Source organism: Aotus nancymaae, unplaced genomic scaffold (genome assembly GCF_030222135.1).
Source record: "Aotus nancymaae isolate 86718 unplaced genomic scaffold, 86718_ANA_hifiasm-v0.15.2.pri h1tg000081l, whole genome shotgun sequence".
NCBI lineage: Eukaryota > Metazoa > Chordata > Mammalia > Primates > Aotidae > Aotus > Aotus nancymaae.
Genome location: NW_026988496.1, coordinates 4,712,358 through 4,740,249, shown reverse-complemented (window position 1 = coordinate 4,740,249; position 27,892 = coordinate 4,712,358). Strand labels below are relative to the sequence as shown.

General features: G+C 37.9%; 1 protein-coding gene and 1 pseudogene across 1 annotated transcript in view; both read right to left on the bottom strand.

Moving 5' to 3' along the window:
• The window catches only part of OPHN1 (oligophrenin 1), a 389,272-nt gene that overhangs the window by 53,031 nt on the left and 308,349 nt on the right, over window positions 1-27,892 (bottom strand). Inside the window, exons 16-19 of the mRNA XM_012460837.3 lie at window positions 25,642-25,726; window positions 19,808-19,866; window positions 18,723-18,828; window positions 3,747-3,906 (exon numbers count right to left, since the gene is read on the bottom strand). Of these exons, the coding sequence (XP_012316260.1) occupies window positions 3,747-3,906; window positions 18,723-18,828; window positions 19,808-19,866; window positions 25,642-25,726 (410 nt within the window). The remainder of the gene's footprint in view (window positions 1-3,746; window positions 3,907-18,722; window positions 18,829-19,807; window positions 19,867-25,641; window positions 25,727-27,892) is intronic.
• On the bottom strand, window positions 8,604-8,668 carry LOC135271567 (U6 spliceosomal RNA; annotated as a pseudogene).

The window sequence follows — 27,892 nt, the reverse complement described above, 5'->3', positions numbered from 1 at the left end:
TTTGTCAGATATGTGTTTTGCAAATATTTTCTCCAAAACTCGGTAGCTTTTTTTTTTCATCTTATTAACAGAGCAAAAATTTTTAATTTTGATGAAGTCAATTTGTTGACTATTTTCTTTAATGGATCATGCTTTTGGTGTCATGTCTGCTCAATAAATCCTAAAGTTTCATAGTTGTATGGTTTATATGTAAACGTATGATCCGTTTTGAGCTCATTTGTATATAAAATGGGAGGTTTAGATTGAGGTTCACTTTTATTACCTATAGAGCTGCAATTGCTCCAATACAATTCGCTGAAAAGACTACCCTCCCTCCCCTGAAATGCTTTTGTACCTTCATGAAAATAATCAGGCCATACTCTGTAGGGCTATTTGTGGATTCTCTATTCTGTTCTATTTGTTTACATAAGAAGTAGAGAAGAAGACTTATCAAGTTACCTCGGCCAATTGCACAGTCTTGATTACTGAAGCAATACAGTAAGCATTATTATTAATACCTCCAGTTTATTCTTTTTCAAAATTGTGTTAGCCTTTACAGTTCCCTTCCATTTCTACATATATGTTAGTATTATCTTGTCTTTATCTACAAAAAATCTTGCTGGGATTTTGATACTGATTACCTTAAACTTACAGATTAATTTTTAAAGAATTGACATCTTTATCATGTTGAGTCTTCCACTCCATGAACACAGTATGTATCTCAGTTTATCTAGATTTTGATTTCCTCCATCAGCATTCTGTAATTTTCAGCATATTAGACCGACAAATGTTTTATTAGACTTACATCTAAGAATTTCATTTAAGTTTTTGCAAATGGTACTATATTTTTAATTTCAGTTTCTATATGTCCACCACAAGCATATTCTTTTGCTACAAGTACTCCCTAGACAAGAATATTCATTCACACAGATTTAACCACCACCTCTAAACTGCTGAAGACTAACTCTGTTTCTCTAATCCTGTTCTCTTCTGACTGCAGATATCTCACGGGCATAGCTAACTTAACATATCCCAAGCTGATTCCTGCTCTTCTCATTCAAATCTGCTCATCCCCCCAGCTTTACCCACCTCAGTAATCGGCAACTTTATCCTTTCAACTGCTCAGATTTACAAAAAAAAAAAAAAAAAACTTGGCGTTACCCATGACTTCTCTTTTTCTCTCATACTCCACATATGATTTGTCAGTAAATGCTGTTGGCTCCACCTTCAAAATATATTTAGAATCTGACTGACTTTTCTCCATCTTCACTGTTACCATCGTGATCCAAGGCATAACCAGTTTTTAAGACTGTACTATTGAAACAGCCTCCTAATTAGTCTCCTTGCTTCTACCCTTGTCTAACATAGCTATTGTCCACATTGCAGCCAGAATGGGCCTGTTAAGCATAAATCAAATCGCGTCACTACCATGCTCAAAACCCTCCTTCTACTTACCCAGACAGAGTAAATCCAAAATCTTTCCAGTGGATTCTAAGGATAGTCTTCTGTCCCTCTCCATTATCTCTTTGAACCCATCTTTTTCTATTTTGTCTTTTGCTTAATCTATTCTAGCTAGTCTGGCCTCCTTGCTGTACTGTGAATAGGACAGGCACACTTCAGCCTCTGGGATTTTGCACTTACCATTTCCTCAGCCTAGAATTTTCTCCCCCTGGATAGCTGAATGAATCATTCCTCTGCTTCCTATCGATCTCTCCTGAAAGGTCATCTTCTCTGTGAGGCCCTCCTCATTTCCTTATTTTCTCCTTTCCTCTCTGTATTTAAAATTGCAAAACCACTTTCCAACCCTTCCTATTTCCCTTCTCGGCTTTTCTCAATGTTTGTTACAATCTAAAATATTATATATTTTACTTACTTTGAATACTGTTTGTTTACTTCCTTTTGAATATAAACTCTATGAAGATGATATCTAGAGTTCCTAAAACAGTACCTGGTATAAAGTGGGTACTTGATACATATTTGTTGAATGAATCAATCGATTTATCAATTTATCATATCTGGGCTTTAGAACACGGGTTAGCAAATTACAGCCCACAGGCCTGTTTCCTATTTTGTAAATAGAATTTTACTAGAACACATCCACAACCATCTGTTTACATATTGTCTATGGCTGTTTTCTCACTACAATGGCAAAGCTAAGTAGTGGTCACAGAGATCCATGGCCTGCAAAGGCTGAAGTATTTATTATACGGCCCTTTAAAGAAAAGCTTTCTGATCCCTCCTTTAGATTCACATAGTCAACTCCTCCCCAGGCATTGCTCTCTGGATATCTTTCAGAAATCACAAATGCCACCTGTCCCAAACTGAACTTTTCTCTATTTCCTTCAAACTTTCCCATTCTGAATTTCTTATATGTATGAAGGGCAGCCCCATCCACTCAGTCAGCCAAGTCAGAAAATCAGGATTCAGAAATTTCCCTGTCCCACATCCCCTACTTCCAGTCACCAAGTCCTGCTGCTTTTGCCTCCCTGTCCTTCTTTATTGAATTATGCTTTGCCCTAGGATGGCACTAGCTACCATGAAGCTTATACCCCAGAGTAGGGCCATCTGTTGCAAGTGTACAAGAAGTGTCAATAAATATTTGTCTTAACCTCACTCTGGGCATCATTTTCTGACTCTACCTTTGTTTTACTTTTTGTACTTGACCTCATTATAATGTATGATGCCTTATATTTTATATATGATATAAAATATACTATCATATATTCTTTTGGAATGAGATAGGATTCAAATAAGTATAAGTATTGATTTCTTTATAGTTTTGCCGGAGTTCAGGACCTGCTATCCCAAAACATGGTGCCTTAGCATTTGTGGAAACAGCAGAAGCAAGGTTTCTCTACCTTCTTCCCTGGAGCAGGCCATAAAAGAATTTTCTGACCTTCCTCTAATGTAGGTCATTCCAGAGGTACCCTCCCTATAACTGGAGGAAAAGTACATCCCTATCCTCGAAGACACAGAAGAATCTGAACAAACAAGCCTTGCTAAGATACCCCTAAGTTTATTACTATTGGATCATACCCTTCTGTCCTCTAATCACTAATCGTCACAACAATCCACTTCATCAAACTTAGTATAAAAAAATGCAAGAGTTTACCTGTTTCTTTGGGTCTTCATTTCTTTTTTTTTTTTTTTTTTTTTTTTTTTTTTTTGAGACGGAGTTTCGCTCTTGTTACCCAGGCTGGAGTGCAATGGCGCGATCTCGGCTCACCGCAACCTCCGCCTCCTGGGTTCAGGCAATTCTCCTGCCTCAGCCTCCTGGGTCTTCATTTCTAAAGGTTCTTGTGTCACGTAAAACTTATTAAATAAATTTGTATGCTTTTCTCTTCTTAATTGGTCTTTTGTTATAGGAGTCTCAGCCATGAGCCTAGCAATGGGTGAGAACATAAATATCTTCTCCCCTACAGTTTCATTGTATATAAACCATTTTTATACTGTCATTTTCCTATTTACCCATCTGTCTCAATATTATACATTGTTAACTCCTTAAAGGCACAGACAGTGACTTTTTCTTTTTCAGTAACCCCAGTATTTAGTATGGTGTCTGAAAATAATATAGTTATAAGCTTAAGCAATATTTGCTGAATGAATGAATTTTCCAGGGTCACAGTTGCCATTAAATGTCGTTGTATCATAATGGGATTTCCTTTCACTGTCAACATGAGCCATGGAGGAAGACACAGCACTTAGAGACAGTTGGGGGAAGGTGTCACATGTTTGGAGGAGAGGTAGTGAGAATAGAAAAAGCATACCTTGCCAAAGTGCTCGATTAGTATTTCCACCACGATGTTCTGGAATTTGATGTTCATCATGGCGGCTACAGTATCCTCCTGAGCTCTCATCAGGGTGGGCCCAAAGATCACCCCCATGTTGGAGGGGGTCATAAGATTCTCTTTGCTGTGCTCACACACACTGCCAGAAGAAAAGGGGCAAGATTAACAAAATTTGCTCTAGTACCCTTTTACAACCAAGACTGTGTTAGGTGCTAAAGAGGGTAAGAGAAACTAAAAAGTAGAAGGCAAGGAGCAGACTCAAGTATGTATTGGAAGAACAGGTCACAAAGGAAACAATCAGCAAAGAATACAAGATAGTATAAAACTAGGAGTCAAAGTGGTTAGACACAGCTAACCTAGCTAACAGCATTGAAGGAGTTAAGAGACAGATGGGGATGTGGGAAGGGACTACAGTTAGTTGGATATTATTTGGAGAGGCAAGAGGGAAGCAAGAGGGCATTCAAAGCAAGAGGAACAGCCCATATAAGTACAAAGCTTGTACAAAGAACCACAAAGCACATTGAGAGAATGCCTACCAGTCTCCTAAATCAGCCCCTTCCCAACCCCCTTCCCTCCCACCGTTAGAGAATCAAAAACCTGAAAGACCTGAAAGGGATCATTAAGATTAACCCTGATTATCTTCCTTATTTTACAGATGAAAAAAAGACCCAAAGAAGGAAAGGAAGTTCCTCGAAGTCACAGTCAATTAGCTATAGAGTAGAACCTGTAATCCCAGATTTTCTGATCCCTCGTCACTTGCCTTGCTTAAATTCCCTTTAGTGGTCCTATCACTTTGGGACAGGACCAATTATCTTCAAAGTGGCAAATGAGGCCCTCTACAACTTGAGTAACTTGATCCCTATATCCAATTCCTACTCACAGCTTAGGCTCCGAAGCTGGGTTTGAATCCCAGCATGGCCACTCACCAGCTGCGCAACAGAGCGTTCACTCACTCTAACCTCTCTGAACTTAAGTTTTCCCACCTGGGAAAATAGCACCCACTTCAGAGAGTCGTTAAAAAAATAAAGATAAACTACTTTAGCATGGTACCTGGCACCCTGGGAAGTATCTGTTGTTTTTATTATCTCTCCAGGAGCCTTCAGGCGTTGCTGACCTCTGACACTCTTGTTATACTAAACAGCTTAGATTAGGGTTGTCTGGTTATATCACATTGTTTTAGACCCCCCATACCTCTCTTACATAGTTCTCTCTACCAAGAATGTCCCCCTTTCCCTATATCTACAAAATGTCTATCTATCCTTGGAGATGCACATAATGTTATAGCTCCTTCATGGAGACCAGAGCCCACTGTGTTCATCTTAACTAAAACCACTGGCAAGCAAAGTAAGTTGCAATTTTCTCTTTACTTATTTGCCTCCTTTACTAGATGATAAACAACTTCCAAGTGTGTGTGTGCCTGCCACACAGCAGGTACTAATAAATTATTTGTAAAGGAATTGAGCTTCGCTGGTGTTCTTTCAAACAGCGCTGGAGGCAGCCAAGTAAAAGGCAAGAATCCCTTTTGGTCAGTTTGGCTGTAGGGACAGCCCAACTGCGTGCTCAAAACACTCATTCTCCAGACCTACCAAGTCTAAAGCCCAGTAGAGAACGGTAGGTTCTTAACACTGAGTGAGTAATTGAGGGGAACAGAATCCTGAGACAAATCTTAAGGTGAAATCTGTTAAGCCCTAGACAAAGTGTGAGCACCTTTCAGGTGGAAATGAACAGCAACCATTCATAGCTTTTGATATTGCTGGGCTAGTGATATGTCCCTTTTAACAGTTTCAATACCCCTGCAATTAACCTTTATTCTTTAGTGACAGAATTTTTTTTCAGATATTAAAATAGAAAAGTATCTCCATGCTACCACCAAGTGACCCAAAAAGGCTAAACCACTAGTAAAAAGGCAAGGACACTTGCTTATCTCTTTTTGTGAGTTTTGAAAGGAACTGATCTTTGTTCAGTGTCCCAGCAGTTCACAGAATCATCACAACTCCAAAAAGGAGAATATTTTAGCTTTGAAGCCTAGGTTTACCAAGAGCGAAGCACTTAGCAAAGTCATATGGCAAGACAGAGATTCAAACCCATATTTGTTGCTACCCAAGTATTATAGTCATTCCACTGCATCCCACTACCTGCTTGTCTAACTTTCTAGAGAAATTAAAACTCATATGTGAGCTCTTCTAAGCTAAAACCATCTTCTGTTTCTCTGAGGGAGTTACTTGGCATCCCATTTAGGATACTCTTCCTTCTTGGCCTTCTTAGGAGATTTGGAAGTTCACCTATTCTTTGGGGAGATTGCTTTGCATTTAGCATCCCTCTTTTTATTATATATTTTGCAAACTAGTAAAAGGGATAAGTCACATTCCAAATTGTTGGTTAACAAGATGAATGAAACCAAAAACAAGAGTATGTGATGTTATTTGACAGCAAAGGAATCTTGAACCCTCTAGTCCACTGAGGTTGGTTGTAAGAAGTCTCCAGTAGAGAACAAAAGAATTCTGATTGCATAGTTTAGATTAGAGGTCATAAATTTAAGGTCACTTACATGAGAGAAATGGGCCTGGTGAGAAGTGGCTGCCACATTTAAATAAGCAGACATTCTTTAGATCACCATTTTCCCACCACTCACTTAGAGACACATCATCAACAGAATTACCTCTAGTTTTAAGAAAGGGAAATTCCTAGGTCACATCTAATGTAACTCTAATATAATATTTGTTAAAACACTTGGGAGTGGTGGGGGCTATGGCAAATTAGAAGCTTCTGCCCATTCCAAAGCAAGAGACCATTGCTCAACTCCAACAGATTACTGCCACGTAGGCATGCAAGTCCAGTGTGCTAAGATCCTCTTTTTTTCCTGAAATGTACACTTTGATGTGAACTATTTGGATTTTTAAAATGTTGAAGCCAGATCACATTTTTCCCAAAACACTGCAGGACAAATAAAATACATTTGTGGTCTGGATCTTGTCAACAGACTGCCAGACTAAGACCTCTGGGAGAATGAGAAGCTATCTATATGAACTTTTAGGTCTCACCCAACTTTAGCATCCAATGATTCTAAGAACTGTATGCCCTCTGACTCCTATACAAAAAAGCTACCTTCAATAATTTTGGGTCCTTTACTAAAGTACAGTGTCTCTGGGTCTATCTTTTTCCATCGTTAGGTATCTGTTTCCTCATCTGTAAAATGAAGTTATTAGATGATCTAAGTGAACTTCCACCTCTAACAATTAAATGAATCTAAGAAAGTCATGCTCTTGAAAATAATGTAGGGCAAAGACAACCACACTGTGTCTCCTGTTAGAAGAACACAGAACCTTTCCCACCCTATACATACATATATACACAACACACACACACACACACACACACACACACACACACACACACACACAGAGCCCCTGAAAACACAAAACAAAAAAGGAAGCAGAAATTTGAACACAGAATAATCGATAATAGTATTACTCATTTCTTTTTAGATATGATAATGTTATATTTATAAAGTGTTCTCATCTTTTCAAGACATAAACTGAAATATTTATGAATGAAATAATATGATGTCTTGGATTTGATTCAAATTAAATGGGAACAGGGAAAATGGGTGAGGATATAGATAAAACAAGATTGGCCATGTGTTGATTATAGTTAAAGGAGGGGTGATAGAAACACAAGACTTCCCTATACTGTTTCCTCTCTTTTTGTATATACTTGAAATCTTGCATAATAAAAAGTTCTTCAAAAGGAAAAGACAATAGTGGAAGGGGACAGTGAGTCAGGGTCACAAGTGAATAGGTCCCTCTCCCCAAGGATGGTGCCTTTTTATAAGGGCTGACAGCTTTGGCTTCCTCCACTGGTATTATATCACCTGTCATTTACTTTAAATACTTCAACAAAGTCCATATGATGTCATGAATTTCATCAGTCATCAGTTACAAGCCCAACATTATTTATGTACCACTAAGAAGGAAAAGTAATTTCATTGTCATATCATCATACAATATTTGTGAAGACATTTAAATAGAAAATAAACTCAACAATGAACATAATTTAACTTAAGTGACTATAATATGAACAGCTATTACAAGTTCATGCATGCGGAGGCTATGATAATTACATCAAAACAGCTGCCTGACAATTGATTGTAATTTTAAGAAACCATTGATTCTCAGATGTGTATAGAATTCAGATTACAATTTGAAAAAAGTGTTATGAGAACTGATGAAATTTGGTTTATATGTTTGTTAGTTTTCATGTATACTCTAAAACATGTTAGTTATGATTATAGTATTTTATTTGTGAATACATATATACTCTAGGGGTTACTAATGAGTATTTAAAAGACACAGATAAAAGCCAGAGGGGCTCCTATAAGTTTCAGCTAACTTTATCTCCAGTCAACACCAAAGGCTTTGTTAATGGGCAAAACATAAGGCAAAAATGAATTATCATTGCCTAGACATATTAAAGACATATGGACTGGCTGAAAATATTGTACAGACACTCCCAGCCATGCATTAACAGGGTAGAAAAATATAGCAATGGTCAATCTTAACATCCGTGAAGTGAATCAACCAATCTTACACATCTTCAGATGTGATGCAGCATATGGTACACAACATCACCTATGATTTGTTCCAGCCAACAATTAGTTAACTTGACTCCATCTAGCCTTTAGATATAATAATCTCTACTTTACAAAAAAAACACAGGAAGTAGAGGAACTAGCTGAAATATATGACAAAGAAGAAAGTAGACAAAATTAGGAAGTAACATTCTATAGGACAATTAGTCTTCTCTTGTTGGTAAACCAGTGTAATAAAAAAAAGGCACTGTGCAGAGGCCATGCTAATCTTCTCTGTATCATTACAATTTTAGTATATGTGCTGCCAAAACACTCCTCAATAACTTCAAAAGAATGGAAATCATAACAAAAAGTCTCTCAGACCACAGTGTAATCAAATTAGATCTCAGGATTAAGAAACTCACTCAAAACCGCACAACTACATGGAAACTGAACAATCTGCTCCTGAATGACTACTGGGTAAATAACGAAATTAAGGCAGAAATAAAATAAGTTATTTGAAACCAATGAGAACAAAGACACACGTACCAGAATCTCTGGGATATAGGTGAAACAGTGTTTAGAGGGAAATTTATAGCACTAAACACCCACAGGAGAAGCAGGAAAGATCTAAAATAGACACCCTAACATCACAATTAAAATAACTGGAGAAGCAAGAGGAAACAAATTCAAAAGCTAGCAGAAGACAAGGAATAACAAAGATCAGAGCAGAACTGAAGGAGATAGAGACACGAAAAACCCTTCAAAAAAAAAAAAAAATCAATGAATCCAGGAGCTGGTTTTTTTTTTTTAAAAGATTAACAAAATAGATAGACCACTAGTCAGACTAATAAAGAAGAGAGAAGAATCAAATAGACACAATAAAAAATGATAAAGGTGATATCACCACTGATCCTGCAGATATACAGACTACAATCAGAGAATACTATAAACACCTCTACACAAATAAACTAGAAAATCTAGAATAAATGGATAAATTTCTGTATATATACACACTCCTAAGACTACACCAGGAAGAAGTCGAATCCCTGACTAGACCAATAACAGGTTCTGAAATTGAGGCAGCAAGTAATAGCCTACCAACCAAAAAAAAGCCCAGGACCAGACGGATTCATAGCCGAATTCTACCAGAGGTAAAAAGAGGAGCTGGTACCATTCCTTCTGTAATTATTCCAAGCAACAGAAAAAGAGGGACTTCTCCCTAACTCATTTTATGAGGCCAGCATCATCTTGATACCAAAACCTGGCAGAGACACACACACACAAAAGAAAATTTCAGGCCAATATCCCTATTGAACATCAACGCGAAAATCCTCAACAAAAAACTGGAAAACTGAATCCTGTAGCACATCAAAAAGCTTATCCATCATGATCAAAACAGTCTCATCCCTGGGATGCAAGGCTGCTTCAACATATGCAAATCAATAAACATAATCCATCACATAAACAGAACCAACGACAAAAACCACACAATTATCTCAAAAGATGGAGAAAAGGCCTTTGATAAAATTCAACACCCCTTCACACTAAAAACTCTCAATAAACTGGGCATTGATGGAACATATCTCAAAATAATAAGAACTATTTATCACAAAACCATATTCATACTGAATGGGCAAAACCAGGGAGCATTCCCATTGAAAACCGGCAAAAGACAAGGATGTGCTCTCTCACCACTCCTATTCAACATAGTATTAGTATTGGAAGTTCTGGCCAGGGCAATCTGGCAAGAGAAAGAAACAAAGGGTATTCAAATAGGAAAAGAGGAAGTCAAATTGTCTCTGTTTGCAGATGACATGATTGCATATTTAGAAAACTCCATCATCTCAGCCCAAAATGTCCTTAAGCTGGTAAGCAACTTCAGCAAAGTCTCTGGATACAAAATCAATGTGCAAAAATCACAAGCATTCCTATACATCAATAATAGAGAGCCAAAGTGTGTGTGAACTCCCATTCACAATAGCCACAGAGAATTAAATACCTAGCAATACAACTTCCAAGGGATGTGAAGGACCTCTTCAAGGAGAACTACAAACCACTGCTCAAAGAAATAAGACAGGACATAAACAAATGAAAAAACGTTCCATGCTCATGGATAGGAAGAATCAATATCGTGAAAATTGCCATACTGCCCAAAGTAATTTATAGATTCAGTGCTATCCCCATCAAACTACCATTGACTGTCTTCACAATATTAGAAAAAAACTACTTTAAAATTTATATAGAACCAAAAAATAACCCATATAACCAAGATAATCCTAAGCAAAAAGGACAAAGCTGGAGGCATCACACTACCTGGTTTCAAACTATACTAAAAGTCTGCAGTAACCAAAACAACCTGGTATTGATACCAAAACAGATATATAGACCAATGGAACAGAACAGAGGCTTCAGAAATAGCACCACACATCTACAATCACCTGATCTTTGACAAACCTGACAAAAACAAGCAATGGGGAAAGGATTCCCTATTTAATAAATGCTATTGAGAATATCGGCTAGCCATATGCAGAAAACAGAAACTAGACCCCTTCCTTACACCTTATACAAAAATGAACTCCAGATGGATTAAAGACTTTAAATGTGTCAGACACTGTAATCCCAGCACTTCGGGAGGCCGAGTTGGGAGGATCATGTGGTCAGGAGTTTGAGAGCAGCCTGGCCAATATGGTGAAACCCCATCTTTACTAAAAATATAAAAAATTAGCCAGGTGTGGTAGCATGTGCCTATAGTCCAGCTACTTGGGAGGCTGAGGCAGGAGAATTGCTTGAACCCAAAAGGTCGGGGTGGCAGTGAGCCAAGATTGTGCCACTGCACTCCAGCTTGGGCAAAAGAGTGAGACTTCATCTCAAAAAAAAAAAAAAAGACTTAAATGTAAGACCTAAAATCATAAAACCCATAGAAGTAACCTAGGCAATACCATTCAGGACATAAGCATGGGCAAAGACTTCATCACTAAAACACCAAAAGCAATGGCCACAAAAGCCAAAAATGACAAATGGGATCTAATTAAACTAAAGAGCTTCTGCACAGCAGAAGAAACTATCATCAGGGTGAATAGGCAACCTACAGAATGGGAGAAAATGTTTGCAGTCTATCCATCTCACAAAGGGCTAATATGCCTAATCTACAAGGAACTTAAACAAATGTACAAGAAAAAAACAACCCCATCAAAAAGTGGGCAAAGGATATAAACAGATGCTTTTCAAAAGAAGACATTTATGCAGCCAACAAACATATTGAAAAAAGGATCATCATCACTGGTCATTAGAGAAATGCAAATTGAAACCACAATGAGATACCATCTCACACCAGTTAGAATAGCAATCATTAAAAGTCAGGTGACAACAGATGCTGCAGAGGATGTGGAGAAATAGGAACGCTTTTACACTGTTGGTGGGAATGTAAATTAGTTGAACCATTGTGGAAGACAGTGTGGCCAGTCCTCAAGGATCTAGAACCAGAAATACCATTTGACCCAGCAATCCCATTACTGGGTATATATCCAGAGGATTATAAATCATTCTACTACAAAGACACATGTACATGTATGTTTATTGCACCACTTTTCACAATAGCAAAGACTTGGAACCAACCCAAATGCCCATCAATGATGGACTGGATAAAGAAAATGTAGCACACATACACCACTGAATACTATGCAGCTATATAAAAAGATGAGTTCATGTCTTTTATAGGGACATGGATGAAACTGGAAACCATATTCTCAGCAAACTGACACAGTAACAGAAAGCCAAACACCGTATGTTCTCACTCGTAAGTAGGAGTTGAACAATGAGAACACATGGACACAGGGAGGGGAACATCACACACCAGGGCCTGTTGGGGGGTAGGTGGCTGGGGGAGGGATAGCATTAGGATAAATACCTAATGTAGATGATGGGTTGATAGGTGCAGCAAAGCCACCATGTCATGGGTATACCTGTGTAACAAACCTGCACGTTCTGCACATGTATCCCAGAACTGAAAGTATAATTTAAAAAAAAAAAAGAAAGAAAAAAGGCACTGTGCTAGATTAAAAAGGCAAAAAAAGACATAAATAAAGTGTGGCCCTATATTGAACACCAGATTGAACAAACATCTATAAAAGGCCACTTTTTGGGTCAACTGGGAAAATGGTAATATGGTCCAGAAAAGTCAAACTTGTTAAAATAATAAAAGTAGACTAAAGAACAGCATAATCTCATTTTGGTAAAAAGAGCAAACATGTATGTGTATACAAAAATGCATGCGAGTGCACGCACACACACACACACAGATAGAGAGAAAGAGAAAGAGAGAGAGAGAGGAGAGAAAAAGATCTGAAAGAACCTAAACTATATTAACAGTAATGATTATTGAATGTTGGGAATAGAAAGCTTTTACTTTTTTTCTGCTTTTTAAATATTTTCTAATTTTTACAATGCACAGTATTGCTTCTCAAATAAGAGAAATATTATTAGAAAAATTTAAAGAATCTAGTAAGTCTAATAACCCATACCCTTCAGAACAGTAGCCCAGGCCTATGGTTACAAAGGGGTACTAGATTGTAGAATTTTATTGCCTGACTCCAATCTTATCTGCCTCCAGTGAACCTTTCATTCAAGATGCTGTCAGGGCATCTGAAAGGACAGAGAGCTGGGACTTCATCTGAGTTTGCAGAACAGGTTGTACAAGTCTTTTTTCCTCTGCCTGATAAATAGCTGTAAGGATGGCAGAATTAAGCCCAAAGCTTGCTTCTATTGTAATATTCCACTGGTAGTAAGATTGCCAGTGAGGTAACCTTAGAGTTCTCCCATCTCTGACTAATAGAAGCTGCAGATACTAACCAAAGAGAACTGGATAATTGGGAACCTCAAATTGGCTGAGGTCAGTTTGGGTCTACCTGTTATTAGCCTGGAAAACAGGTTGGCAGTAGAAACACAGTACAAAGGCATAGATGCACTTATCGTATTGATGATGAAAGCAGCAGTTGACAGGCAGGATAATTATGTGCATTTTAAAAACACATGAATTTTCTTCTTCTCCTGGGTACATTCCTCTATTGAAACGAAGCCAATTTTTTATTTACATTTTCATTATAAACTTTTTCAAACATGCAAAATGTTGGAAGCGTGGTACTAGGAAGACTCATACTGTCTATACCTAGATTCAAAAATTAACATATTGCCACATTTGCTTTCTCTTTCTATATTTTTTTCTCAATCCTCTGAAAGTAAATTGCTTCAATCCTAAATACTTCAGCATTCATTGTCAAAGGATAAGCACATCTTCCTACAAAACTACAACAACATGTTAGCTTCTTAGAAAATTTACAATAATTCTATATCATCTAATATATAGTCCATATTCCAATTTTCTCAAATGTTACAGGAGAAAAAAGTCTTTTATAGCTGTGTTTTTCAAATCTGGATGCAATCAAAACTCTTGTACTGCATTTGTTTCTTAAGTCTCTTAATGTAGAACAGTACCTCTACCACTTTTTCCCACCACATTGACTTTTTTGGAAAGTCCAAGCCTTTTCAAAAGTGTTTTTGTTTTTGTTTGTTTGAGACAGAGTCTCGCTCTGTCGGCCAGGCTGGAATGCAGTGGCGCAATCTCGGCTCACTGCAACCTACGCCTCCCGGGTTCAAGCAATTCTCCTGCCTCAGCTTCCCAGGTAGCTGGGATTACAGGCGCGCACCACCACACCCGGCTAATTTTTTTGTATTTTTAGTAGAGACAGGGTTTCATCATATTGGCCAGGCCGGTCTTGAACTCCTGATCTTGTGATCTGCCCTCCTCGGTCTCCCAAAGTGCTGGGATTACAGGCGTGAGCCACTGAGCCTGGCCTTCAAAAGTTTTATAGAATGGCAAACACTCTGTGCTTATCTATACTCTTTATTTCCTGCAAACTGGAAAAAATTAATTTGATTTAGGCTACATATTTTTGGCAAAAATATTTCACAGTTTATGTTTTAAAATTTTTATTATATCTACTTAGGAGGTACATAAGGTGGTCTGTTCCATTATTACTTTTCTTTGATGGGGCAGGGAGCAGCTGAGTCTTGCTCTGTCACCCACGCTGGCGTGCAATGGCATGATCTCGGCTCACTGCAACCTCCACCTCCCAGGTTCAAGCAATTGTCTTGCCTCAGCCTCCAGAGTAGCTGGGATTACAGGCACTCACCATCATGCGTGGCTAATTTTTGTATTTTTGTAGAGACGGAGTTTCACTATGTTGGCCAGGCTGGTCTTGAACTCATGACCGCAGGTGATCCACCTACCTCGACCTCCCAAAGTGCTGGAACTACAGGCATGAGCCACCGTGCCCGGCCAGCTCCATTATTACTGATGCTAACTTTGATCAATTACTTAAGGTGGTGTCTGCCAGATAGATTCATTGTAAAGATACATTTTTTAAATTTGTGATTAGTAGGTAACCTGTCAGTAATACACTGGAATAATGTCAACATCCTATTCCTCAATACTCTTTTACCCAACAGTTTTGATTCATGTCTAAAACAGACCACTTAGATTGCAAACTAATGATTTTTCTAATTCTGCCATTCTTCCTATGTTTATTAACTGATACTCTTTCTGCAATAAAGAGCTTTCCTTCCTCTGTCCACCTCCAGGAGTTTTTTCAACATGTAATAATCAAATACATTTTTTATTGTTACTGATGTTCAGATTGACTCAAACATCACCAGTGTCAGCCCTTTCAAGGTTTCCATGTCCTTTGAACATGACACTATTGGTGTGACTCCATTCTTTCTTGCTCTGTGGTACTATTTATCCAAGACTAACCTTGTATTTTCCTTGCTCCAGACATGGAATCGGCCATTCTGATTGCTTTGTAAAGGAAATGCTATTTAAAACAAAACAAAAAACTGCACTTTTTTTTAAGTATATTCACTTCTTTTTGGGTAGAATCCCAAGACTGGTTCAGTGAATAAAGTTTTTTCTTCTTGTTGCTTTCTCTTTAAATCATGGATTCATATTGACATTCTTAATTTAATCTTAATGTTATAAAATTATGTCTTCAATTTTATATCTGTGTCTCTTTTTTGTACACTATATAGCTTAGCTTATAACATTAACATATTTACTTTTTTGCTCTTTATAAGATGTGTGTGTGTTTCAAGTTAAATTATATTACTACTATAAATAAACATACTGAGTGATGCTTAAAATTTTGCTCTTCTTGTTTCTAGAGTACATCTCATTAAGGATGAGTCAGAGGACTGTGCTGACAAGTTAGCTGAAATAACTGCTTTCTCTCTGTGATTATGTTATCAAGTTGATAAACACGTTCATTAAATTCATTTGCTTTTTTGGTGTTGTTTTATGGTTTATAATTTTTGATTTAATTTTATTTTTTGGAGATGTAAAACATTAACAGTCAGAAGTATATAAGGAGGTGTACTTAGAGGAATCTAGCTCTTATCCCTATCCCCTACACCCTACTTACCACACCTATCCACCATAATAACCACTTTCGTTAGTTTATTTTTATAACAAGTTTATTGAAATATATTTCATATATCATAAAATTCACCCTTTTAAAGGCTACAATTAAATGGCTTTCAGTATATTCACAGAGCTGTGCAACTGTCACCCCTTATCTAATTCCAGAAATTTTCATCATTCCAAAAAGAAGCCTCATACTCATCATCAATTACCCCCATACTTCTCATGCCCCCATTTCCCAGACTACCACTCATCAACTTTCTTTCTCTATAGATTTGTCTATTCTGAACATTTCATATAAATGGAATCATATATGTACTATTGTATCTTGTTTTTTTTTTTTACTTAGCATAATGCTTTTAGTGTTTATCCTTGTTGCAGCATGTATCAGTACTTCATCCTTTTTTATAGCTGAATAATATTCCATTGCCTGTATATCACATTTTGTTTACCTATTCATTAGTGGACAGACATTTGGGTTGTTTCCCCTTTTCAACAACTATGAATAATGCTGCTATGGACATTTGTGTACAAGTTTTTGTGTGGACACATGTTTTCATTTATCTTAGGTTTATACCTAGGAGTGGAATTGCTGGATTTATGGCAACTCTACATTTAAATTTTGGAGTCATTAGTTTTTTTTTAAATTTATCTTAGTGTATGATTCATTTGAGAAAAATTTTTTTGAAATGTGTGTGCATTCTTACATAATCTTATTTTCCTCTTTTGTCTTGCAAAAGAAAAGCTAGCATATTATAAACCTTGTTTTACAGCTTGAGTTTTTTTAATGTAATTGTTTGTTTTACATGCTGGAAAATAGTAATGCACCCCAGAAACCACTACAAAACAAAGTTCATAGAGGTATTCCTCATTCTTTTTTTAAATTACTACATAACACTACCTTGTTGAATATACCCTTATTTACTTGACTAGTCCCCTATTTTCAGATATTTGTGCTGTTTCCAATCTTTTGCTTTTGAAAACTGTGCTGCAATGACAAACCTTATGCATGTGTTGTTTGTATTGTGGAGGTGTCTCTTTAGAGTACATGCCTTAAAAAAAAAAGCAAACATATCATATGCCTTGTTTTGCTGGGTCAAAGGATAACTGAATATGCAGATTTATTAGGTATTGCCAAATCCCCTCTTCTGGAACTGTACTGCATTAATACAATAAATTTAGTAGAGGACAGTTTCCCCATAGTCTCATTAACAAACGTTAGGATTTGTCAATAAATGGTAGCTCAGTATAGGTTTAATTTGTATTTTTGTTACTATGAGTGAACTTGAACATATTTCCATATATTTAAGAGTATTTGCCATGCTATTTCTGTGATCTATTTGTTCATGTCTTCTTCTGATTTCAAGATTTTGAGGACTAAGATTCTTGAAGTAAGCCAGGCATTCAGCCTTTGGGCAGATAGAGGCAGGCACCCTGTCGCTCACTAAGCAGGGACATCCTCAATTGAGTCCTTGGCTCCTGTAACATGTTGAGACTCTCAGAAAGTCAGAGCTGAAGGAACCCTTTGGGATTAGCTGCTTCAGTCCCTTTGTATTATAGATGAACAAACTTGTGGCCCAGAGAGTGGGAGAGACTTTCTCTAGGTCACACAGCATATTTGTGACAGATCTGGAACTTGAGCTAAAGACTCTTCCAGGGTAACTTTACATTAACATGCAAATGGTTTCTTTGCTGGGTTTTGTACATTTACTGAGATTATCACAAACTACTTTTTGGAGAGCATATGCCTCTTAATGTCCTCTGTTAGCTCAAATTGCAAACACTGGCAATAAATATAAAAGCCATCCTCTCTTGTTAATTCTGCTTATTACCTATATCAGTGTCCATAATATTCATTTGCTATAGAAGTGTAAAAAACAGCCCTTGAAAGTCAGAGCTGAATCAGATCTTGGAGATCTCATATATAATAGGAAAACTCAAGGTCCAGATAGGCAAAGCACTCAGGATTTACTACAGGGGGAGGCCAAAAGAGCCATTAACCCGGAAACTCGCCTTCATTAAAGACCTCAATTTTAGGTGTTTGAGATCCTCTCCAACTGAGGTTAAAATGTATCATTACTGCATCTTTTGAGTATGCAGACAACTGTACTTGCTAAATATATAAACCTAAAATACATGATAATTTTTAAGCTTATTTTCACATTTCTTTACTGTTTAATATACCAAGAGAGGCCTTAAGAGTGATCTGTTCCTGGTCACAAAATGAACTAATAGCAGAAAGCAGAAATAAAACTAGAGCTCAGGTCTGCTGGCTCCTGGACAGAACACTTTCTTTTTTGAGCCAAGTAAATCCATCTTGATTCACAATATTAAATCCTCTGGCCAGGAAGCACCACTGTGCGATACATGTGCCCCTTTCACCTGCCTGTCTCAGTGCCCATCACCAGGACTATTCTCCATAATCCCGCTGTCTGTTACTGCCGGCCACACCAGGCCAAGAAGTGGACCAGAACCTTAACAAAAAGTTCCATTTCTTGAAAGCCACTCATGTGACATGCATTTTACCTGTGTTTATTCTAATCCACACAACTGGCCTTCACTGTAGGGATTGTACAGATGATCAAACAGATTCAGAGAGGTTTGCCTAAGATTATATAGCTAAATCAGTTGGAGAGCTTCAATTCAAAACCAGGTTCATCTGACAGCAAAGCCTGTGTCCATTCCACTCTACCTTGCTGTTACCTTTCAACTGAGACAATCCACATGCATGATGACTCTAAGAGGATATATACATGGGTCAAGGCAAAATAGCCTTCCTCGCAGAGCACTCAGCCTTCCAAGGAAGCAGTTAAGGGCTGGGGCTGAAAGAGCTGAGAGGCAGTTTCTGTGTAGTCCAACCACATGGGCCAGTCGTCTAAGAGAAACTTTTTCTGAAAATCCAGCAGTTACTTACTTGACCAAGTGTCTTATCAGAAGTTCCAGCATCTCTCGGTTCTTTTCTGGTAGTTTATATACCAGGGAGTGAATAGCTCCCAGGCGGTAATCCAGGTTGTCAGACTCTGGGAGAGAAGCGTAGGAGATAAATGGTTTGGCGTTCTGGGCAATTAGATTAAGCAAATTCTTACATGTATATGCACACACACGCGCACACAGGCACAGAGAGAGAGAGAGAGAGAGAGAGAGAGAGAGCAGACTGTCTCAGATGGAGTCAGAACTCCAGGCACAGCAGGTTGTTCCTAAAGTCTCACAGATAAACTTCCAGCTGGAAATCTATTCCCATCCACCTTCCTTGTGGTACTGAGAAGTGTGCTGCTGCCTCTGGATTCCTGTGAAAATCACTGAGAGAGCCCAGAAGTAAAGAACAAAGCTCCCTTGTTTCAACAAAGACTCATTATGATGTTAATTCCCCTGAATCTTTTTCCTGAACACCACACAGGATATGATGCAGAATAAGGGTCATGTTGAAGTGGGAGGGGCACTCATACAGTGACCTCAGCCAAAACTTTCAATGCTTCTTTAATCGCCAACTTTTGGGGGTGATTCTATATGCCTTATTTCCCATGTACTAACGTCCTCTCCCTCAGTTTTCTCATCTAGAAAATGTGACGCTGGCGCTATCAGATTAAGAACAATGGTTCACTACACAATCGAAAAGCTTTTGAACAAGCAAAATGCTGAAGGAAGTTGAAACAGCAACTGTCGTGTAACCACTTTGCTGTCCCCTGGTAATGTGAGCAAATGTTCTTGTTCTGATGGAAGAGGCAATGAATAAATATATAAATAAAGTCTTTATGTTCATCACATTCCTCAAGCTAACCAATTTTCTCAAGCCCTCTTAAGTAACACTAATTATGAAAAATAATACAACTCTTGAGTTAGCAAGCAAGAATACTCTCATTTGGCAGTTGTGCATAATTTGTTTATGTGTTTTAGGTTTCTGTGCCCTCAATCACTTCTCCTCAAACAATTTTATAGGCTTATTGCAGTAAACATTAAGAAACTAGGACAACACAGTTAATTAGTAACATAAATACTTACTGGCAGCAGAGACCAGCTCTTTGTGAAGCCTATAGGTCATGACAGGTTCAGAAAGATTCCTGAAATGAATGAAAATTGTCAGTTTCTTTGGGAAGGATGCAGCGGGGTATTAGATTCTTAGTTCTGGAGACAGCAAGGCTGACGTTTCTGAACCCTACAACTTAGTGGGATTATATTCATTTTTCTCTTAACCTGAAGCTTCTTCAGGGGAATCCAAGTTGCTAGTAATTCAACAAAAGACCTGCAAGAGCATGGACTGAGGCCTCTGGCAAAGTCTCCAACTAGCTCCCAAAAGTGAAAAGAGGCATAAACCAGTCCTGCAAAATTCCAAAGAAGGCCCATTCGAATTCTACCATGAATCTCTTACAATTTGATAGATCCTTAGAATTTCCAAAGCGCTTTTGCAATTGTCCTCCCAATTGATGCTTCCAATAATCCTGTGAGGCAGAACAGTTATTCAAATCCCCATTTATAGGAAGAGGAATCTCAGGCTCAAATGGGTTTATTCACTTAGTCAAAAAACACTGGCTGAGCATCTACTTGTACAGGGCATTGTGCCAGGCATTGGGAATCCAGAGACAAACAGAAATAGTCCAAACCTCCAAGAAGCTAATAGTTTAGTAGAGAAGAGCACCATACACAAAACTTGCAATGCAGTGGGACAAGTATGATGATAAAATAAAGGTACATGGTAGGTGGCTCAGAGGAAGTAAGAAATCAACCAATAATTATAAGAATAGCAAACTCTGTACTGCTTTAATAGATTTACATGTATTAACCCATTTATAAAGCTCATAACAACTCTGTGAGGTAGGTACTGTTTCCAGTTTATAGATGTGGAAACTGAGGCCTAGTGAAGTTAAAGAACTCATTAAAGAACTCAAAATTACACAGCTAATAAGAGGCAAAAGCAGGAAGTCTGTCTCCTGGGTCCATGCTCTTAATTACTATACTATACTGCCTGCTACTGTTGTTATTGCAGTAATCCAAACAAAAGATAAATAAAAGACAAACAGAGGGGCTAGGCATGGTGGCTGACACCTGTAATCCCAGCACTTTGAGAGGCCAAGTTAGGAGAATCACTTAAGCCCAAGAGATCAAGACCAGTCTGGTCAACTTAATGAGACTCCCACCTCTTAAAAAAAAAAAAAAATGTAAAAACAGTAGCTGGGCATGGTGGTGAGTGCCTGTAGTCCAGACTACTCAAGGGGCTGAGGTGGGAGGATCATTTGAGCCTGAGAGAGAGAAGGGTATGATGGGAGGGCAAGGCGGCAATGAGTCATAATCACACCACTGCACTCCAGCCTGCGTGACAAAGCATAAAAAGAATAGGTGAGGAGAGTGTTTTGAAAAATATTAACAAAAGATCTCCTTCTTTGATTGGGTATGATGGCAAGAGAGCAATTTGGTTTGGGTGAGTGAATAGAATAAGTTGATTAAGAGGGAAGTAGAGATGCTAAGTCAGGGAGGCCTCAGGAAGGAGATATCTACTAAGAAGCTGGATACAGGGCTCTGCTAGATAAGAGAAGCAGATTTGAAAATCAGGAACCTCGACAGATGACAAAACCACAAGAACAGATGCCACTGCTCCAGAGGAGCTGGCAAACTGGCAGTCAAACAGCTACATGAGGCCTTCTGACATTTCTCCTTTGTCCAGCACAGTATATAAAAGTGAAATGGAATTGAATCAATGATCAAAATATTTTAAAATGAGATATTTCATTTAAAAAATGTTTATTTTAAAAATATTTCATACAAACACACATATGATATATACAAAATGAATATATGAAATATTTCATTTTAAAAATATTTCATACAAACCCATATCCCCTGTCTGTTGACAAATGCAAAGATCTTTGTAGAATCAAACAACACTGCTGTTTGTATGTAAACAAAGGGATTGTCATGCAAATAATGGTTCAGTGTGCAAAGTGTTTAATAGGAAAATAGTCTACTTCACTCAGTTTTATTCCCTGGCCCCTGTAGATATTTCAGTTTTCAGTTGCTCTACTATAGTAAAATGAGAAGAGAGCCGTGGGAAATACCAAGTAGAAAGCCCATAAAGGGGATTGACAAAATTGACTAAAGAGGTTACAGAAAAACAAAAAGTAAGTGATTCAGCAGAGTCCAAAATAGGAGAAAGTATTAAGGAGGGCTTGGTAGCAATTTCAAATGTTACAAAAAGATCCAGTAAGTTAAACACTGACAACTGTCCTTTGTGTACAGCATTGAGGGTATCCCTGGTGACCCTGGCAAAAGCAGCTTCATTGGAGCAGATGCGGTAAGAGTTATTACAACGAGTTAAGAGGGAACTGGGGAGTTAAGAAGTACAGACAGAGATTGTATATTACTTGACACAGAAGCTTTGTTGATGTCGATGAAAAGAGTGAAACTGTGTAAAATATTTTAAGAGATTTATTCTGAGCCAAAAAGGAGTGACCATGGCCCATGACACAACCTTCAGGAGATCCTGAGAACTTGTGCCTAAGGGGGTCGGGGTACAGCTTGGCTTTACATATGTTTAGAGAGGCATGAGACATCAATTAAATATATTTAAGAAATACATTGGTTTGGTTCAGAAAGATGAGACAACTCAAAGTGGGGGCTTCCAGGCTATAGGTAAACATTTGCTGGTTGACAATTGGTTGAGTTCATCTGAAGACCTGGGATCAATGAAAAGGAATGTTGAGGTTAAGTCAAAAGACTGTGGAGACCAAGTTTTATTGTGCAGAGGAATCTCTCAGATAGCAGACCTCAGAGAGAGCAGGTTGTAAAATGATTCTTATTAGACCTGAAAGGGTGTCTGGCTCTTAGATACCTTTTTCTTTTCAGATCTCCTGGATCTGGAAAGAAAGAAAGAAAACAATGGGGGAAGGGGATTTTCTATAGAATGTGGATTTTTCCCACAAGAGACTTTGCAAGGCAATTTCAAGGTATGGCAAGGAAATATATTTTGGGGTAAAACATTTTCATTTTTTCCCTTGTTATGCCAGAGTCAGATTGGAAAGTAAATCACGATATACAGGGTTAAATAAAACCCATTTGATGAGAATGTATGGTTTATAGGGCATGACTCCCCAGACCCCTTAGAAGGAATTTGGGCAAGATAAAAAATCAGAGCTTAGTCCTCACTGAGAAGGGATAAAGTATCTCATTAGGCAATCTTGTTTACTCTAACTATCATCTATATGCTCAATGATCACCAAGATTTTAGATCAAGCCCAAAACTCATCATTGAGTTTCAGACCTATATAGTCAATTGCCTGCTTAATATTACGCCCTGATTTCTTCAAAGGTACCCACATTTGACATATCCAAATTCCAACTTATTGCCTGCCTCAAACTTAGTTTTCTTGTGTTTCTTAAATCAGTAAACACATGACCATCATTTGGTTGTATGGGCCAGAAACATGGAGTTACCTTTTTATCACCCTATCCCCAACCCTCATATTCAATTCATCAATTTGACTTCCCAAATCTCTTGAATATGCTTACTTCTAGGAATAGCTACTGCTACTCCCTAGTCCAAGCACCAGCATCATGTCTTGCCTAAATGACAGCCATAGCCTGCTGAAAGATTTCCACATCTCTAGCCATTTTATATCACTGTAACCTAATCTCCATACATTTTTTTTTCAAAATACAAATCTCAACATGCACCTCTTATTTAAAATCTTTCAATACATTCCCTTTACTTTTAAGATAAATTTAGCCCCTAATTTTTAAAAGATCCTATAAAGCCCCAAATGATCTGGCCTCTACATACCTCTCCCTGCCTCTCTACACTCAATATTTCCCCTGTTCTGATTCATGTAGTTTCCTAAAGGGGACTTCCTCCGTCCTGCCTCAAGACTTTGCATATTCACTTCCCTCTCTCTGGAACCCAACCCCAATTGGCTGATTCCGACTTACAGTTCAAAACTCAGTTTAAACAACCGGAATGGGTGAGGTCTTCCTATTAAATGCTTTCATAGGTATACCTTTCCTTCAGAGTACTTATTAGAGTTTATTACATTTGTGTGATTATTTGTCTTCTAGTTCTTTAAGGTCAGAGACCATATCTATATACATAACCGTTTGCCTAGTGCCTTAACATCATACTTGGCATTGAGTAAGCACTCAGGATACTTTTCTTGAATCATTTAATGATTTAAAGATGTATATGGCTGGAGCATACTTACATGCTGAAAAAAAGAACCAGTTGAATGAGAGGATAAAAATATAGGAGAGAGAAGGGATGATTTCTAGAGGACTTCTCTGGAAAGGCTATAGATAAGGGGTGATTTAGTTACCTAGAACAGAGGGTGGAGATCTGCCCTGGAACACAGCTATCTTTGAGAACTCTAAAGGGTATTTACTGGCTGGTGTATATTACAGAACCATGGATGAGAGTCACAAGAACAAGTATCACTTACTGGGGATGCTGCCCACTCACACTTTCAGGCTTGACCCTCTCATCTTTGAAAAGGACCATACTGCCTATTACAGGATGAGCTGGGAATAATGCAATGTGGGGAAGTCCTTACAAATCTAAGAAAATGTTGACACTCCTTTGAAGGGAGCTAGAGATACAGAATCACTTATTCCCACTATTCTCGTCACAAGTCTTCTTAAAGTATTCATAACAGACTTCTCTCTGTCTTTACTAAATTACCAAGCCATCCAAAGAAGGCCAAAGCTGCTGGAAGTAGGGGGCAGGAGAAGAAGATGCCCCAGTAGCAGGGGCCTTATAAGTCAGAGACACTTAGATTTAAAAAATACAAGCTGGGATCATGGCTATTACTTAAAGGGAGAAGTGGGGCGCCTTGGTTTCCTCATCTACAAAATGAGTCAAGTACCATCTAGTACACTCAGTTAATGGGAGAAAAAAACAGTGACACTATCAGTGTAAACAACTGGCCACAGCCTAGAACAGAATAAACCCTCCAATAACAGTTATTTCCTTCACCAGCAGATACAGGGGAAATATTCCTGGAAAGAATATTCAAGTTTATGTAAAGCCCTAAGATGATGCTACAGAAGAAAAATATTAAACAGCCATATCTTAAACCCAATTTAGTTTAGATTAATGAGATTTTCCAGAATTTAAGTATCAACCTTAATGGCTCAAGAGCACAATTATTGAAAAGAAAAGGCTTTAGCACATAAAATATGATACATACTATGAGACATAAAGAGTGGTAAGAAATCAATGTGTTTAAAGAATATATATGTCTCAAACACCTTTTGCACAATAAAAATTTATGTCAATAAATTGAACAATATATTGATCAATTTTGTGCATTCCCAACTTTTGTTGGTGAGTTTACTTTTTTCCATACTGCTGACAGTTCATATAGCTCCAACATCATTACAGTTGTATTTTCTTGGTTTTATTTCCATTATCTGGATTAAGGCATGATATGCAGTACATCACACATAGCATAACATTTTTGCCCAAATGCAGTTTGACATTTCAAAATGGTTATTATTCTTTAAAACATGTTAGCCACCCTGAATAGTCACAGCTCATGATTCTGCTAGTGAAGCCATCATGACATCACTCTGTGAACAGCAAAACATATTCAATTATTTCAAGTGCAGAATTTTAGAAAATAATCATTTTAGCCTTCTTTCAATAACAATTCTATTATTTTTATGCTTCTCTTGCTTAAACTCTCAGATTTAAAAAACAGTCTTTGCACATTCTTGGCCAGAAATCCTCTTCACATGCTTTTTCTTAAGCAATTCTAAGCAACCTCCTGGAAACTGGGACCACATTAACTCCACTAAGCACCCAGAGAAATTTCACCAACTATGAAATGCAAACTCCCAATTCAAATCAGGCATACCTGAGGTAGAATTTCAAGGAGCTGGTGATTGTCTTAATGTCCCAGTCACTATTATGAAAATCAACATCTCCTGGGCATTTAGGATCTATTTGAGAAAAGTAAACAAAAACCAAAAGTTAATCATCCAGAAATCTTACATTTTACCTCTTTTAAAAGAAAAACAATATGACGCTAAGTAGTTGTTAAGAGATCAAAACTTTAGAAGAAGCAAATCTTTGATGTTTCAAAAACCTGGCTGCATTCTGGTCTACCATATAAGAAATAAGGAAGTAATCTATCCAATTCACACAACAAAGAAAAACTGAACAAACAAAATCAACTCTTCTTAGATTCATCAGATAACTGGGATCATAGAGTAAATGACTGCCCCCAAAAGTGAGGAAATAGAGAGATAGAGAGAACCAAATCTTACTGTAACAGAAGCCCAGGAGTAGAAAACTTCTTGGGAACCAGCACTGGGATAGGATAACCTAATCTGTAATTTACGAATTGCTGGAGGCTCAATATGTTTGGATTTGAAAAGTTGAAAACTCCAGTCGGGCCCAGTCCAAAAGGGGCCCCCATACTTTTATGAGTTTTAACTACAGGAGTCCTATCAAGTTTTGATGGTGAAAACTCCCTTCATGCTTCCAGCAGGAGGGAAAGATAAGTAGTCATTTAAAAATATTCACAGACCCTTTTCTTCTTAACAAGGTCTGCCCTCAAAAGAAACTATTTTCACCAGATCATAACCTCCTGCAGTTTTATCAGAACCTAAGCGAACGAGGTAAAGGGAAATACCCAATTCCACACCCAACTTCCCTTAAAGTCTCTCCCAAGGTGGGGAAAAAAAACAAAACAAACCTGAGAAGAACTAAAGTAAGTCACAGGCCAGGGGCACAGCTCACTAAAAGACAGAGACATACTCATAGACTTATAGAAGACTTCCCCACCCATGGCACCTTACCACCATGTCAATTGGGCTCATATGTACTCATGGAAATATGACTAAAAGAACTGTGCTTCTCAGATAATTATTTAAGTCTTTAGGCAAAACCAAAATAACAGAGGACGCAAAAACAAGAACATCAGAGTAATGTTTAGCCTCTACCACCATACCACCAGCTAGCTAATCAGCCACATTTCTTTTCTTTTTTTAAATATTTTAAGTTTGGTGGTACATGGGCAGAATGTGAAGATTTGTTACATAGGTATACACATGCCATGGTGTTTTGCTGCACCCATCAACCCGTCATCTACATTAGGTATTTCTCCTAATGCTATCCCTCCCCTAGTCCCCCACCTCCCGACAGGCCCCAGTGTGTGATGGTCCCCTCCCTGTGTCCATGTGTTCTCACTGTTCAACTCCCACTTATGAGTGAGAACATCTGGTGTTTGGTTTTCTGTTCTCGTGTTACTTTGCTGAGAATGAAAGTTTCTAGCTTCATCCCTGTCCCTGCAAAGGACATGAACTCATCCTTCTTTATGGCCGCATAGTTTTACATGGTGTATATGTGCCACATTTTCTTTATCCAGTCCATCATTGATGTGCATTTGGGTTAGTTCCAAGTCTTTGCTGTTGAGATTAGTGCCACAATAAACATACATGTGCATGTGTCTTTATAGTAGAATGATTTACATTCCCTTTGGTATATATCCAGCAATGGGATTTCTGGGTCAAATGGTATTTCTGGTTCTAGATCCTTCAGGAATCACTACATTGTCTTCCACAATGGTTGAACTAGTTTAGCCTCCCACCAACAGTGTAAAAGTGTTCCTATTTCTCCACATCCTCTCCAGCATCTGTTGTCTCCTGACTTTTTAATGATCACCATTCTAACTGGCGTGAGATGGTATCTCATTGTGGTTTTGATTTGCATTTCTCTAATGACCAGTGATGATGAGCTTTTTTTCATAAGTTTGTTGGCTGCATAAATGTCTTCTTTGGAGAAGTGTCTGTTCATATCCTTAATCCACTTTTTGATGGCATTTTTTTTTTCTTGTACATTTGTTTAAGTTCTTTGTAGACTCTGGATATTAGCCCTTTGTGAGATGGATAGATTGCAAAAATTTTCTCCCATTCTGTAGGTTGCCTGTTCACTCTGATGATAGTTTCTTTTGCTATGCAGAAGCTCTTTAGTTTAATTAGATCCCATTTGTCAATTTTGGCTTTTGTGGCCATTGCCTTTTGGTGTTTTAGTCATGAAGTCTTTGTCCATGCCTATGTCTTGAGTGGTATTGCATAGGTTTTCTTCTATGGTTTTTATGGTTT